The sequence below is a fragment of the Lagenorhynchus albirostris genome, chromosome 17 (assembly GCF_949774975.1).
Source record: "Lagenorhynchus albirostris chromosome 17, mLagAlb1.1, whole genome shotgun sequence".
Classification (NCBI taxonomy): Eukaryota; Metazoa; Chordata; class Mammalia; order Artiodactyla; family Delphinidae; genus Lagenorhynchus; species Lagenorhynchus albirostris.
In genome coordinates this window covers 37,356,857-37,370,197 of record NC_083111.1, presented here as the reverse complement: position 1 = coordinate 37,370,197, position 13,341 = coordinate 37,356,857, and the positions used below count along the sequence as shown (strand labels likewise).

The 13,341-nt window shown below is 35.1% G+C and overlaps 1 protein-coding gene across 1 annotated transcript in view; it reads right to left on the bottom strand.

Annotated features, from left to right (window-relative positions):
• The window catches only part of SLC26A7 (solute carrier family 26 member 7), a 179,788-nt gene that overhangs the window by 25,964 nt on the left and 140,483 nt on the right, over positions 1-13,341 (bottom strand). Inside the window, exons 13-14 of the mRNA XM_060127623.1 lie at positions 12,136-12,273; positions 7,105-7,153 (exon numbers count right to left, since the gene is read on the bottom strand). Of these exons, the coding sequence (XP_059983606.1) occupies positions 7,105-7,153; positions 12,136-12,273 (187 nt within the window). The remainder of the gene's footprint in view (positions 1-7,104; positions 7,154-12,135; positions 12,274-13,341) is intronic.

Below are 13,341 nucleotides of genomic sequence, written 5' to 3'. Positions count from 1 at the left end.
GATCATATACCATGATCACGTGGGGTTTATCCCAGGAATGTAAGGATTCTTCAATAAATGCAAATCAATCAATGTGATACACCATATTAACAAATTGAAGGAGAAAAACATATGATCATCTCAATAGATGCAGAAAAAGCTTTTGACAAAATTCAACACCCGTTTATGATAAAAAAAAAAAAAACAGCCAGAATGTAGGTATAGCGGGAACTTACCTCAACATAATAAAGGCCATATGTGACAAACCCACACCCAACATTGTTCTTAATGGTCAATAAATAAAACCATTTCCACTAAGATCAGTAAGAAAACAAGTTTGCCCACTCTCAGTGTTATTCAACATAGTTTTGGAAGTTTTAGCCAGAGCAATCAGAGAAGTAAAAGAAATAAAAGGAATCCAAATCGGAAAAGAAGAAGTAAAGTTGTCACTGTTTGCAGATGACATGATACTATACATAGAGAATCCTAAAGATGCTACCAGAAAACTACTAGAGCTAATCAATGAATTTGGTAAAGTAGCAGCATACAAAATTAATGCACAGAAATCTCTTGCATTTCTATACACTAACAATGAAAGATCAGAAAAGGAGATTAAGGAAACACTTCCATTTACCATTGCAAGAAAAAGAATAAAATACCTAGGAATAAACCTACTTAAGGAGACAAAAGATCTGCATGCAGAAAACTATAAGACACTGATGAAAAATTAAATATGATACAAACAGATGGAGAGATATACCATGCTTTTGGGTTGGAAGAATCAACATTGTGAAAATGACTACACTACACAAAGCAATCTACAGATTCAATTCCATCCCTATCAAACTACCAATGGCATTTTTCACAGAACTAGAACAAAACTTTCCAAATTTGTATGCAAACACAAGAGACCCCAAATAGCCAAAGCAATCTTAAGAAAGAAAAACAGAGCTGGAGGAATCAGGCTCACAGATTGCAGACTATACTGCAAAGCTACAGTAATCAAGACAGTATGGTACTGGCACAAAAACAGAAATATAGATCAATGGAACAGGATAGAAAACCTAGAGATGAACCCACACACATATGTCCCCTTATCTTTGATAAATTTGGCAAGAATATCCAATGGAGAAAAGACAGCCTCTTCAATAAGTGGTGCTGGGAAAACTGGACAGCTATATGTAAATGAATGATATTAGAAGACCCCCTAACACCATAAACAAAAATAAACTAAAAATGTATTAAAGACTCAAATGTAAGTCCACACACTATCAAACTATTAGAGGAAAACTTAGGCAGAACACTCTATGACATAAATCACAGCAAGATCCTCTTTGACCCACCTCCTAGAGAAATGGAAATAAGAACAAAAATAAACAAATGGGGTCTAATGAAACTTAAACACTTTTGCACAGCAAAGGAAACCATAAACAAGATGAAAAGACAACCCTCAGAATGGGAGAAAATATCTGCAAATGAAGCAAATAACAAAGGATTAATCTCCAAAATTTACAAGCATCTGATGCAGCTCAATATCAAAAAAACAAACATCCCAATCCAAAATTGGGCAGAAGACCTAAATAGACATTTCTCCAAAGAAGATATACAGATTGCCAACAAACACATGAAAGGATGCTCGACATCACTAATCATTAGAGATATGCAAATCAAAATGACAATGAGGTATCACCTCACACCAGTCAGAATGGCCATCAACAAAATATCTGCAAACAGTAAATGCTGGAGAGGGTGTGGGGAAAAGGGAACCCTCTTGCACTGCTGGTGGGCATGTAAATTGATACAGCCACTATGGAAAACAGTATGGAGGTTCCTTAAAAAAACTAAAAATAGAACTGCCATGCGACCCAGCATTCCCAGTACTGTGCATATACCCTGAGAAAACCGTAATTCAAAAAGAGTCATGTACCACAATATTCACTGCAGCACTATTTACAATAACCAGGACATGGAAGCAACCTAAGAGTCCATCGACTGATGAATGCATAAACATGTGGCACATATATACAATGGAATATTACTCAGCCATAAAAAGAAACTACATTGAGTTATTTGTAGTGAGGTCGATGGACATAGAGACTGTCATATAGAGTGAAGTAAGTTAGAAAGATAAAAATAAATACAGCATGCTAACACATATATATGGAATCTAAAAAAAAAATGTTCTGATAACCTAGGGGCAAGACAGAAATAAAGACGTAGACATAGAGAATGGACTTGAGGACATGGGGAGGGGGAAAGGTAAGCTGGGATAAAGTGAGAGAGTGGCATGGACTTATATATACTACCTAATATAAAATAGATAGCTAATGGGAAGCATCCTCATAGCACAGGGAGATTAGCTGGGTGCTTTGTGACCACCTAGAGGGGTGGCATATGGAAGGTCGGAGGTAGATGTAAGAGGGACTACATATTGGGATATACGTATATGTATAGGTGATTCAATTTCCTGTAAAGCAGAAACTAACACACTATTGTAAAGCAATTATACACCAATAAAGATGTTAAAAAAAAAAGAAGATGGTGGAGATGAACCTGAAAAATCACAATGCTAAGAGGGACGTTGACAGAGTGCCTCTTGGTAATGGCACAATGTGACTAAAGTGTTTTGGAACACAACATACTAAACATGTTAATGGAAGATTTGTTCACATTTGTGCAATTTTTGTTTTCATTCAGAGAAATATGATGATTTCCATCTTATTATTTATGTAGTTTATATGTGTTTACATATTTTGATTTTTCAATCCAATCTTCCTCTTCTGTAAAGATTGTTTGGAGGGGGTATTTTTTATTCTCTTTCCTCTTTCCTACTCCCTTTCCCAGCTGATATCCCCCTTTGCTTTAGTTACTTCCAGATCTCTTCAGTGGTCCCCAAAACTCATGGATGTCTCCTGATGATCTCCCAGTATCTTAAATTCACCATCTCCTAAAATAAACTTCCCTTTCCTTTTAGCTACCCTCCTGGATTTCCTGTTATTTATCCCAGTTTGAGTGGTTCAAAGCTTCAAATCTTCATTTGTATTGCCCTCTCTCTTCCCCCAACACCTAAACCGTGCTGGTTATGTTAATTACATACTGAAATCTCTTTTAAGTCCATCCTCTATGTCCATTTTCACAAGCTTTCAACCAAAGAAGAGGAAGATGGTGCTGTCTGTTACCTCCTTTTCCCTGTATTAGCACCAACACACCCTTCTTGGTTGTGTTCCTGCAGACTGCATCTGGCTCAGAACTCCCAAATCCCAGCTTTAAGCACCCTTTCCTGTACACATGTCTGTGTTTGACAGGGACTTGAGTTCCTCCTCTGTCCCTAACCAACTGCACAATCCTGAGCAAGTTAGTTATCTATGTCCTCAACATTTTCATCAGTAAAATGAATATTATCCTATTACCTATTTGAAAATGGAAGTATAGTTGCCAATTATCTATTTCAGTTATTCAGAAGAATGTCCTTTGAAAACTTGGAAGTGCTATACAAATATTAGCACTGTAATTTTCATTCACTGACCTAGTGTTCATTGGACAATGAAGGATAATGCAATGGAAATTTAAAATACATTTCTTCCCTTAAAAATCTAGTTAGGAGGAAAATATGGATGAATGAAACAACTTTATAACCATGTAAGGCGATATGTGACTGAGTGAGGCATGTGGTAGTCTCTCCAGGTTACTATGATTTCCATCTTACAGCTGAAGACACTGAATTCCAGGCTGCACTTGACTGTATATTCCCCTCTATGGATCTGGCTGACTTCTTTGTCTACCTGAGATTGCCAAAGAGTGTGTCCCTTCAATTTACTTTACTTCTCTATTAAACCTTGAAGAAAATATAGTATTTGGATTGGCAAAAAGTAGATTGTTCTAGAAGGGAGAAGATAAATAAAGGATCAGATCCAGGGACAATAAAATTAGATGTAGGGGCCATGAACTGATTCATCTGATTGGGATAGAGAACTTGTGTAATGTGTAGTGAAAGGGAAATCAGTTTGAGAAAATAAGGAAGGGTTTTAGATGAGGAGTGGGCACTTGATCCTCAGAAGGGAATCTTTATAATCTCTAATGCATAAGAAGGCTTTTTTAAAAAGGTGATTTAAGATTAATGTATCATTACATCACAGAATATAATAAAGCTGGGATGGCAACTACATCTCAGCTTGTGTGTCAACACCAACCATTTGTAGCAGCTTCTTAAAACTGCCTGTTTAGAAGATTCTCAGGTTACTTTGGCTCATAGGAGGAAGTGCCTTGATTAATTAATTCTGTCTGATGTAAGCATGGGAAACTGGGTATTTTCTATCCATGGAGTAAGACAAAGACTGTCTCATAACAGAAAAAAAATATATGAAAGTCATACTAATTCATTTTGAATATGGTTAAAGACAGAATTAGAGTCACAGAAGTGAAAATGTAAAGGCAATAAAACCAAGAGTTATAGGTTTTACTAGTTAAATTGAGAGAGGAAACCAAGAACATGAGCAGTAAATGAAACCTGAGGATTTAAAGCACAGGGAAGTGAGAACAGGAGGTTGCCCCTGAACAAGAGTGAGAGATGGGAGAACCTAGATACTTTGGAGTGTCAGAAGAGGGGAGAGAAGGAAAATACCAGAAAAATATTCTGGTCAACCAGTCCTAGCTACTATAAAAGGGCCACTGGGTGCCAAAATTTCACAAGGACAGAGCAAAGGTGACCATGACCATCAGCTACTGCTCTGTGCAAAGTGAGCCTGATCTAATGATGCAGAGGTGAGAATGCCCTTAAAAAGTTTCCAGATTAGCAGAAAAGTGAGATCTTTAAGAAATGATCATTAAATAAGTACAATACCAGTATTATACAAGCGTCCTTTGAAAGCACAATGTAGGAGAAAGTAAATTCGCTACAAGAAGTCAGAAGAGACCAGAGAAGCTAACATCTGAGCTGCATCCATGTTGATGTGGGTCATGCAATTAATTCATATATTTATATGATATTTATTTTATTCTATTCTATATGTTATACATTTATTTAGAATACTTTACATAAAGTAATATAATAGATATTATAATATGTATTTATTATAATATGTATTTATATAAACATTCCATATGTTCTTTATCCACTGTACTGTTAATAAATATTTTAGTTGTTTCTGCATTTGGGAGAATTATAAACAAAGCTACTATGAACAATCTTGTATGTGTTTCCAGGTACAGATATTAAGAGATTCCTTTTTTATTGTCTTTAGAAGAACAAAAATCAGTATGTCAGCTTTTCCTGTTGTTTTTTTTAAGTTTATATAATGGAATTTGAATTTAATGTTTTCTTTCATCTTTTTATTTTTGCCCAATTAAGTTTATAAGACTCATGTAGTTTTCATTATTGTATATATATATATATAGTATAATAAATATATCAAATAAAAATTCAAATGTACAAATATTCCATAGTTATATATACCTGATAATTTTTTTTTGAAATACGAGCTGTTTCCAGGTTTGTGTAGTTACAACCAATACTGTGTGAACATTCTTGTTTATGTAAATTGCTAGAATGTATAACTGGGAGTGGAATTGCTGGTCATAAGGTATGGTATCTTCAACTTTATATGATATTGTGAAACTGTTTTTCCAAGGTGGTTGTAACAGTTTACACTCCCACTAGCACTGCAAGAAACTTTTTGTTGCTGTACATCCTCACCAATACTTGGTATTGTCAGACTTTTAAAAATATCAATTATATATATATATATGTGTATATATGTGTATATATATATATATACACATATATACACATATATATACATATATATGTAGTGTTATTTATTATGAATTTAATATACATTTCCTCAATAATTATTATAAATAACAATAGTGAATTTAAGCATATTCTCATATGTTTATTGGTATATTTGAAAATGTCTCATTTTGTGAAATGTCTGTTCATGTCTCTTGCCCATTTTCCTAACAGGCCATCTGCCATTTTTACTCCTTGATATCCTGGGGAGTGCAATTCTTTCTCCATTTTATTTGTTACACCTATCTCTTTTTACTCTGGCTTATCTCTTTATGCTTTATATGATGCCTTTTGGTAAACAAAAGCTCTTGATAATAATCTAGTGAATTTTAATGATAATGTTTAACATTTCTTATATATATTCTCCTATGTTCTCTTCTAAATTTATAATTTGTCTACCACTCCTAGGACTTTGATCCAGCTGGTACTGATTTGGGGTATGGTATGAGATAAAGGTCTAATTTCATTCATTATGGATACATGATTGTCTCATCATTGTATATTAACAAGACTGTCTTTTACTCACTGCTTTTGTCACAAATGCCACATTTGTCACAAATAAAACACCAATATATGTGAGATTTTTTCCTTACTTCTGTGCTCTCTACTCTGTCCTATTGATCTGTTCACTTATCTTTGAACCAGTACCACACTCCACTGATTATTAGGGCTTTATAATACATCTATACATACATAAGAAAACATGTTCTCCCACTTGTTCGTATATTTCAAAAGTTGTGCCTATTCTTAGCCATTTGTTTTTGTACAAAATTGAGAATGAGCTTGTCAATTGCCATTAAAATGTCCTATTGGAATTTTAATTGTGATTCAATTTATATCTATAAATAAATTCGAGAACTGACATCTTTTCAATATTGTACATTCTGATCAGTGGACATTGTATTTCCTTCCATTTTTACAAAAAAAGTACCATTAATTTGTGTTTCAGGTATTCTTAACGCCTCATAATAAAGTTTTACACCTTCATCCTTTGTAGGTTTATACATCTTAAATTCACTTCTAAAAGATTAGGAGGATGAGAGGGAAGAAGAAGAAAAGAAGGAGGAAGGGGGAGGACAGAATAGGAGAGAGATAAGAGAAAGAAGGAGGAAGAGAGAAAAAAGAGAGGAGGATGGAGTAGGCAAAGAGGAGGGAGATGGAGGAGGAGAGAATAGGAGGAGGGAGGAAGAGAAGGTGGAGAGAGGACGGAGGATGTAGACCAGGAGGAGAGAGGGAAGAAAGAAGTAGGAGGCAGAGAGGGAGAAGAAGGGGAAGAAGATTTCATTCTCTGGTCTATATTCAAGTCAGAACACTTAGTTGTTTTTAAGCTAACTCACCATTGCAAATGCCATTGGATAGAGAATTGAGCAATGTGTTTTGTTCACACTGAAATGAAAACAAATATAAAGAAGAATAACATTATAAAAATTCATTTCTGTCCCTGAAAAAGAACATCATTCTTTTCTCCATAAATAACAAAGGAAACTAGTATCCAATAATTATTTTTCCTAGCTTTTTTCAGAATGATAAATACAACAAACTAAAATAATAAAATAATTAGTTCTAAGCTTATGTTAGCTCAGTAGATAATTTAAACTATCAAGTCAAACCATCTTCTTTAGAACGTTTTCTGCAAGATTAAGTTTGTTTTAATATTTGATCAGGAATTGAACATTTGTACGTGTTTTTCATTGTAGCGTATCCAGTCAGAAATTAACTTCATTAACACAGCACTCTCAAAGAGAGACCGCCAACCATATATTTCATATTATACAAAAGTTAGCTGTTCGCTTAATATGATAAACTCTAGGTCCATCCATGTTGCTGCAAATGGCATTATTTTATTCTTTTCTATGGCTGAGTAATGTGAAGTAAGCCAGACAGAGATAAATATCATATGATATCGCGTATATGTGGAATCTAAAAAATAATGATACAAATGAACTTATTTACAAAACAAAAACAGACTCATAGACATAGAAAACAAGGGTATGGTTACCAATGGGGAAAGTGTGGGGGAAGGATAAATTAGGATTTGGGGATTAACATATACACACTACTATATATGACGTATATAACCAACAAGGACCTACTGTGTAGCACAGGGAACTGTACTCAATATTTTGTAATAACCTGTAAGTGAAAAGAATCTGAAAAAAAAAGATACATATGTTTGTATAACTGAATCATTTTGTTGTAACCTGAAACTAACACAAACTAATAACAATTGTTATTTCTTGAGTACTTATTATATACCAAGAACTTGACATTAATCATTTAATCCTCAGAATAATCCTATGAATTTACTACTGATCTCATTTTTCATCCGAAAGTTGGAAAATTTCTGAATTTGGAAGACTTCTAAAGATTGAAATGGTTAAATAATCTGACCAAAGTCACAAAGCTAGTAAGAACTGAGTTAGAACCTGAGCTCATGTCTTTCCACTCTGCACCTCATGCTTCAAATTTCTACATTATATTGCTTTTCTCATGAAATCAGATTTCATCTTAGAGGGTGACCACAAAACATCTATTTTCCCTTCTTAATCCCAGTGGTTCAGCTTATATGTTTTAAGTCTGATTCTGACAGTTATCAAATAATTTTCACCAGGTTATTTTACATTTCTAAGTCTCAACCTTCCTTTTTTGTAACATTCAGGTAAAGTCAGTTACATCATGGGGCTGATAACAATTAAGTTAGATAGCCCACTTAAAGGGACTTGCCCTTGAGAGACAGTCAACAAATGTGATTCCTTTCCCTCCTCTTAAAATACCTTGTCTGAAATCTCTCCTGCAGAAGAAGTTTAAATCAGATACTCCACCCTCGAGAAGGTGGAGAATGACTCCACACTCCTTAAGTACAGGCTGCACAGAGTGACTTGCTTTCAAGGACTACAGCATGGAAAGGGGAAAAAAGAGTAACTTTACAGTGAAGAAACCTGACAAATACTATCTCATCCAAGTGATCAAGGTCAACATCAACAGTGATAAATCATGTTTATATTTGTACCCTTGAAACAATGTGATGAAAATGGCACTTCACCTCTATAGTTTTCCTCCTGAAAACCCATATATCCAGTCCTACCATGAGAAAAATAAGAGATAATTCCACCAGAGGGGCATTCTACAAAATACCTGACCAGTACTACTCAAAACTGTCAAGGCCATCAAAAAAGGGAAAGTCTAAGAAACTATCACAGCCAAGAGAATCTAAGGAGACAGGACAACTAACTGTAATGTAATATCCTGGCTGGAATTCTGGAGCAGTAAAAGGACATTAGGTAAAACTAAGTAAATCTGAATAAAGCATGGACTATAATTAATGATAATGTACCCATATTGGTTGATCGATTATAATAAATATGTCACACTAATACAAGAAGTTAATAATAGAGGAAACTGTGTGGTGTGGGGTATATAGGAACTCTCTATACTAACTTCTCAATTTTTCTCTGTAAATCTAAAACTGTTCCAAAAACTAAAATCTACTTTAAAAAAAAAAAACCTTGTCTGAGCAAAAGAAAATTTTAGGTAAACAGCAGATTGAAACTTCTCTTGCAAAGTGAGACCACAAAATGGTGATAATATTATAATGAATATCTGTAGCCTATATAATAATGAGCATGAATCCATCAAACACTAGCAGTCTGAGATCCTTCTAAGCTTCTGCATTCAGGGAGATATTTAATAGTGATATACAGGAAGTAGAGCAGTATAATGATATAGAAGTATATTGTTACATAACCTAACAGGGGATCCTTTTTCAGCTTATGTTTTGAATAGGATGTAAATCTTCCTGCTCTGGAATGTTTAAAATGCCCTTCCATTACTACTATCTGTTGAAAATTCAGCTGTCAGAGAAGAGAAGATCAAGTCCCTGGCAGAGCACTCCAGTTCAAGGAACAACTATAGACTGCTATGTTCAGCCTGATAAAGGGAGGCAAAGCTGCAGCAGAGATTAATTGATGCAGACTTGTTACTCCAAAACTGAACTTACAATAAGTGCATAGTCCTTAAAATAAGTAGATATCCTAGGCAGACAGTGTGTGACAAGGACAATATGAGTTGCCCAAAAGATCATCCATGCTCAAGACTATCCTTTTAAGCATTCTGAATAAAGGTTTACCCCAGGTTCCTCTAAGAGGAGGAATTCCAGAGTGCCATCTGAGTCCTTGTTGTGTCCTTTAAAATTCATAACATACAAATATACATACAATATTTGCTTTATTATCATTAGAGTAGAGCTCAGTTTCAACAAATTCTTTCTCACCATCATAAAGTTCTGAGTTAAAGAATCCTTTTGGGTGCCATTACGTACCAAAAACCTAGATTCAATAAACTCTATTTGATTTTTAGACTCAATTTTCTGAAGTCCCAAGTAGGTAAAATCATATATGTAGAATCTTCTCACAGAAGACTGTGTTAATGAGATTTGTTTCTAAGGTACACTACAAGGTAAACACACACCCATTTGCAATTTCTGAAAACAAGTTGGAGCAACCTTAATCTTGCAGGAAAATATTCTAAGGAAAACACTATCGACTATCGGTAAATAATTTGTTATAAGAATCCTCATGTCAGGTACTCTACTAGAAATGATAAAGCCCACAATCTAGTATATTATTTCAATAAGTAAATTTAGATTTTGGTAAAATAAGACCACAACTTCTTGTGGGTTAATTAGGTTATTTGACACTCTAGACAGATTTTCCCACAATATTGTTATGCATGGTGTTATGAGCTTAACGTCAGCCGCAAGAGCCTACCTCTCTCATAATACAGTTTAACACTCTGTAAGGTATAGAATGGCTTTGTGATTAAAAATAGGCCTAATATACAACTTGAACAATTAGGAATATATCTCCCCCTTTAGCATAAGAGCAAGTTCTTCTCACCCCAAAATCAAAGGTGCTAGTTCCTAATATTCCAATGAAAGTGACATCCTAAAGATCACAGTGAGGGGTAAAGAAGGTCTGGAGATATATAGACAGGGCCAGCTTCATGGGCTTGAGCCCTGTGCAGTCACACAGGACTCCATGCTTAGAAGGGTCTCTCATTTGGCTTAATGCTCTGTTGTCACCATTTTGAAATTCATAACAACTGTTAAAAAAGGAACTTCACATTTTCATTTTGAACTGTGCCCAGCAAATTTCATATTTGATCTTGTATTTAGGAACTCTGTTATGTGGATCACTATGAGGCCCAGAGGCAGAAGCATGAAGCTGCAGAGACAGGAGTGTGGAATTAGCTCCTGAGATACCAGAAGTGGAAGGGCCAAGGTCTCCTATGTATCTGACTGACTGGGAGGTAGTATATGCTCAAGGATACAAGAGAAAAAAGAGATCTTTGTTATCTAAAAGTCAAGAAATGCTTCATTGAGAGGGCATTATTTGCACTGAATCAAACTAATAATTCTAGCTAAGTTTTTTTTTTTTTTTTTTTTTTTTTGCGGTACGCGGGCCCCTCGCTGTTGTGGCCTCTCCTGTTGTGGAGCACAGGCTCCGGACGCGCAGGCTCAGTGGCCATGGCTCACGGGCCTAGCCGCTCCACGGCATGTGGGATCTTCCCGGACCTGGGCACGAACCCGTGTCCCCTGCATCGACAGGCGGACTCTCAACCACTGCGCCACCAGGGAAGCCCTCTAGCTAAGACTTTATAGTATTGAGTAGGCCAGACACTATTCTAATTTCTTTGTGTATATTAGCTCATTTAATCATCTCTAGTACTGATTAGGAAACTGCAACAGAAAAGATTAAATATCTTGGTTAGGATCCCACCATTCCTAAGTGGCTCACCCAGGCAGCTTAGCTCCAAAGTCCCTGCTCTTAACATTGCAGAGAGCTTAAGGATTCAAATGATTACAGATAGCTCATTCACATGAACTCATCCTGATGCACATTTGATTTACTATCTGTGTTAATTGAGATAATTTATGGAGATAAAGAATGATGGCATTTTAAAATAACGTTATAATGATGGCAACAGTTTATCCTTCTCTGAGTTATTTACCATATTCTCTTTTAGAGGTAGATCTAACTCTTCTTTCTCTTGGTAAAAAGATCCTTTGATTTAAGTGATTTGTCTTATTTATTCTCCTCAGGGTTATAGCACTTAGTACACATGTCCATTAGATATATGCTGAATTAATGAGTAAGTGAACAACTGAACAAATGAATGAACAAAAACGATTACCTAAAAGCTAACTACAAGAGCCAAATAAAAAGTATAATACAATATAAGGTTTTGTTCAGGAAGAGATCTCTGAACACTTTTATAACATATTATATTTACATGATAACGTTTTTGGGGTATCATGATATAAGGTTATCTGTAGCATGATATTGTAATCATGAAAGAGTTGACCCTACCTTGCTGATTTCATCAAGTGGCTGGTTGTTGGCATTTTCTTTTTGGATTATGTTCATTAGATCAGTATGAAACTTCTTTACATTCAGAAAAACAAGTGGGTTGTTTATTGAGATAATTTTCACCTGCTGCAGCGTTTCCTTTTACAAGGAAAAAAAGGAATAGATTCAGAGTTCTGAAAGAAATAAATCCTACAATGAATCAAAATCCTACAAGTCCAAATGCCACTCAGTTATGGAAGCAATCTCCTGGCTGATGTTTTCATTAAAATTTCTTTGGAGAATTTAGTATACTATCATACTTCTCAGGGAAAATATGTACTTCCTCTTTATTAAGAAACATTAGTAACCATGAGATAAGTCTGCAGCTTTTCTGAAAAATGGTCCTTATTCCTACTAATTGGGTTTTGGGGAGGCAACAGCCTAGACTATCCAAAGAGTATCATGAAGACTTATCCTCCTAAAAGTACCTCTTCCACTCAGTCTAGAAATTTAAAATTCCTTTACCTAGCCATCAGTATTTTTAAAAATGAAAATATGTCCTAAAGGGTCATTGTCAAGTCATTTACCTCATAATGACATAGTCTTCCTTAGGCAGGAATATAACCTTACAAGTGACTGATAGTTCTGATTGAGAGAAAGAAACCAAGAGGTATTATCAGGAAGGTAATTTCACTTTGGGCAGGCCTAGATTACATTGGATTTAGGATGTAGGCAAGACATGAGGAAATGAGGAAGGAAAAATTTCAATACAAAAGGTGTCTGCTTTGGCCATTTGCCCAGGTCTTCCTGGCAATACCATCTTCTCCATGACCTTTGGGGCAGGGGTCTGTCTTAGAAACTGAGAGGATGGTAAGTTCTATGAAATGATAACTCCTTACCAACTAAATAAAGCAATATCCCTTCAGACTTTAGTACTCACATTGAGGAGGAGACACAGACAGGCAGAGATAGAAAGATAAAAGAAAATATCAGATATATGAATTTGGACAATTAGTTTAACCTCTCTTAGATTCCTTGCTTTTTAAAGTAGGTAATTTTTTTTTAAACAATTCCATCATTTAATAAGTCTGAATTCATTTTTACCACATGGTATTGTACATGGTCAGCTGTTGAAACAGATTTCTTTTAAACAGATCTTAGTTTTAAAACAGTCATAGATACTGTGAGTTCTGTATAAACTGGTGGATAGTAAGTTAGTTCCTTTGT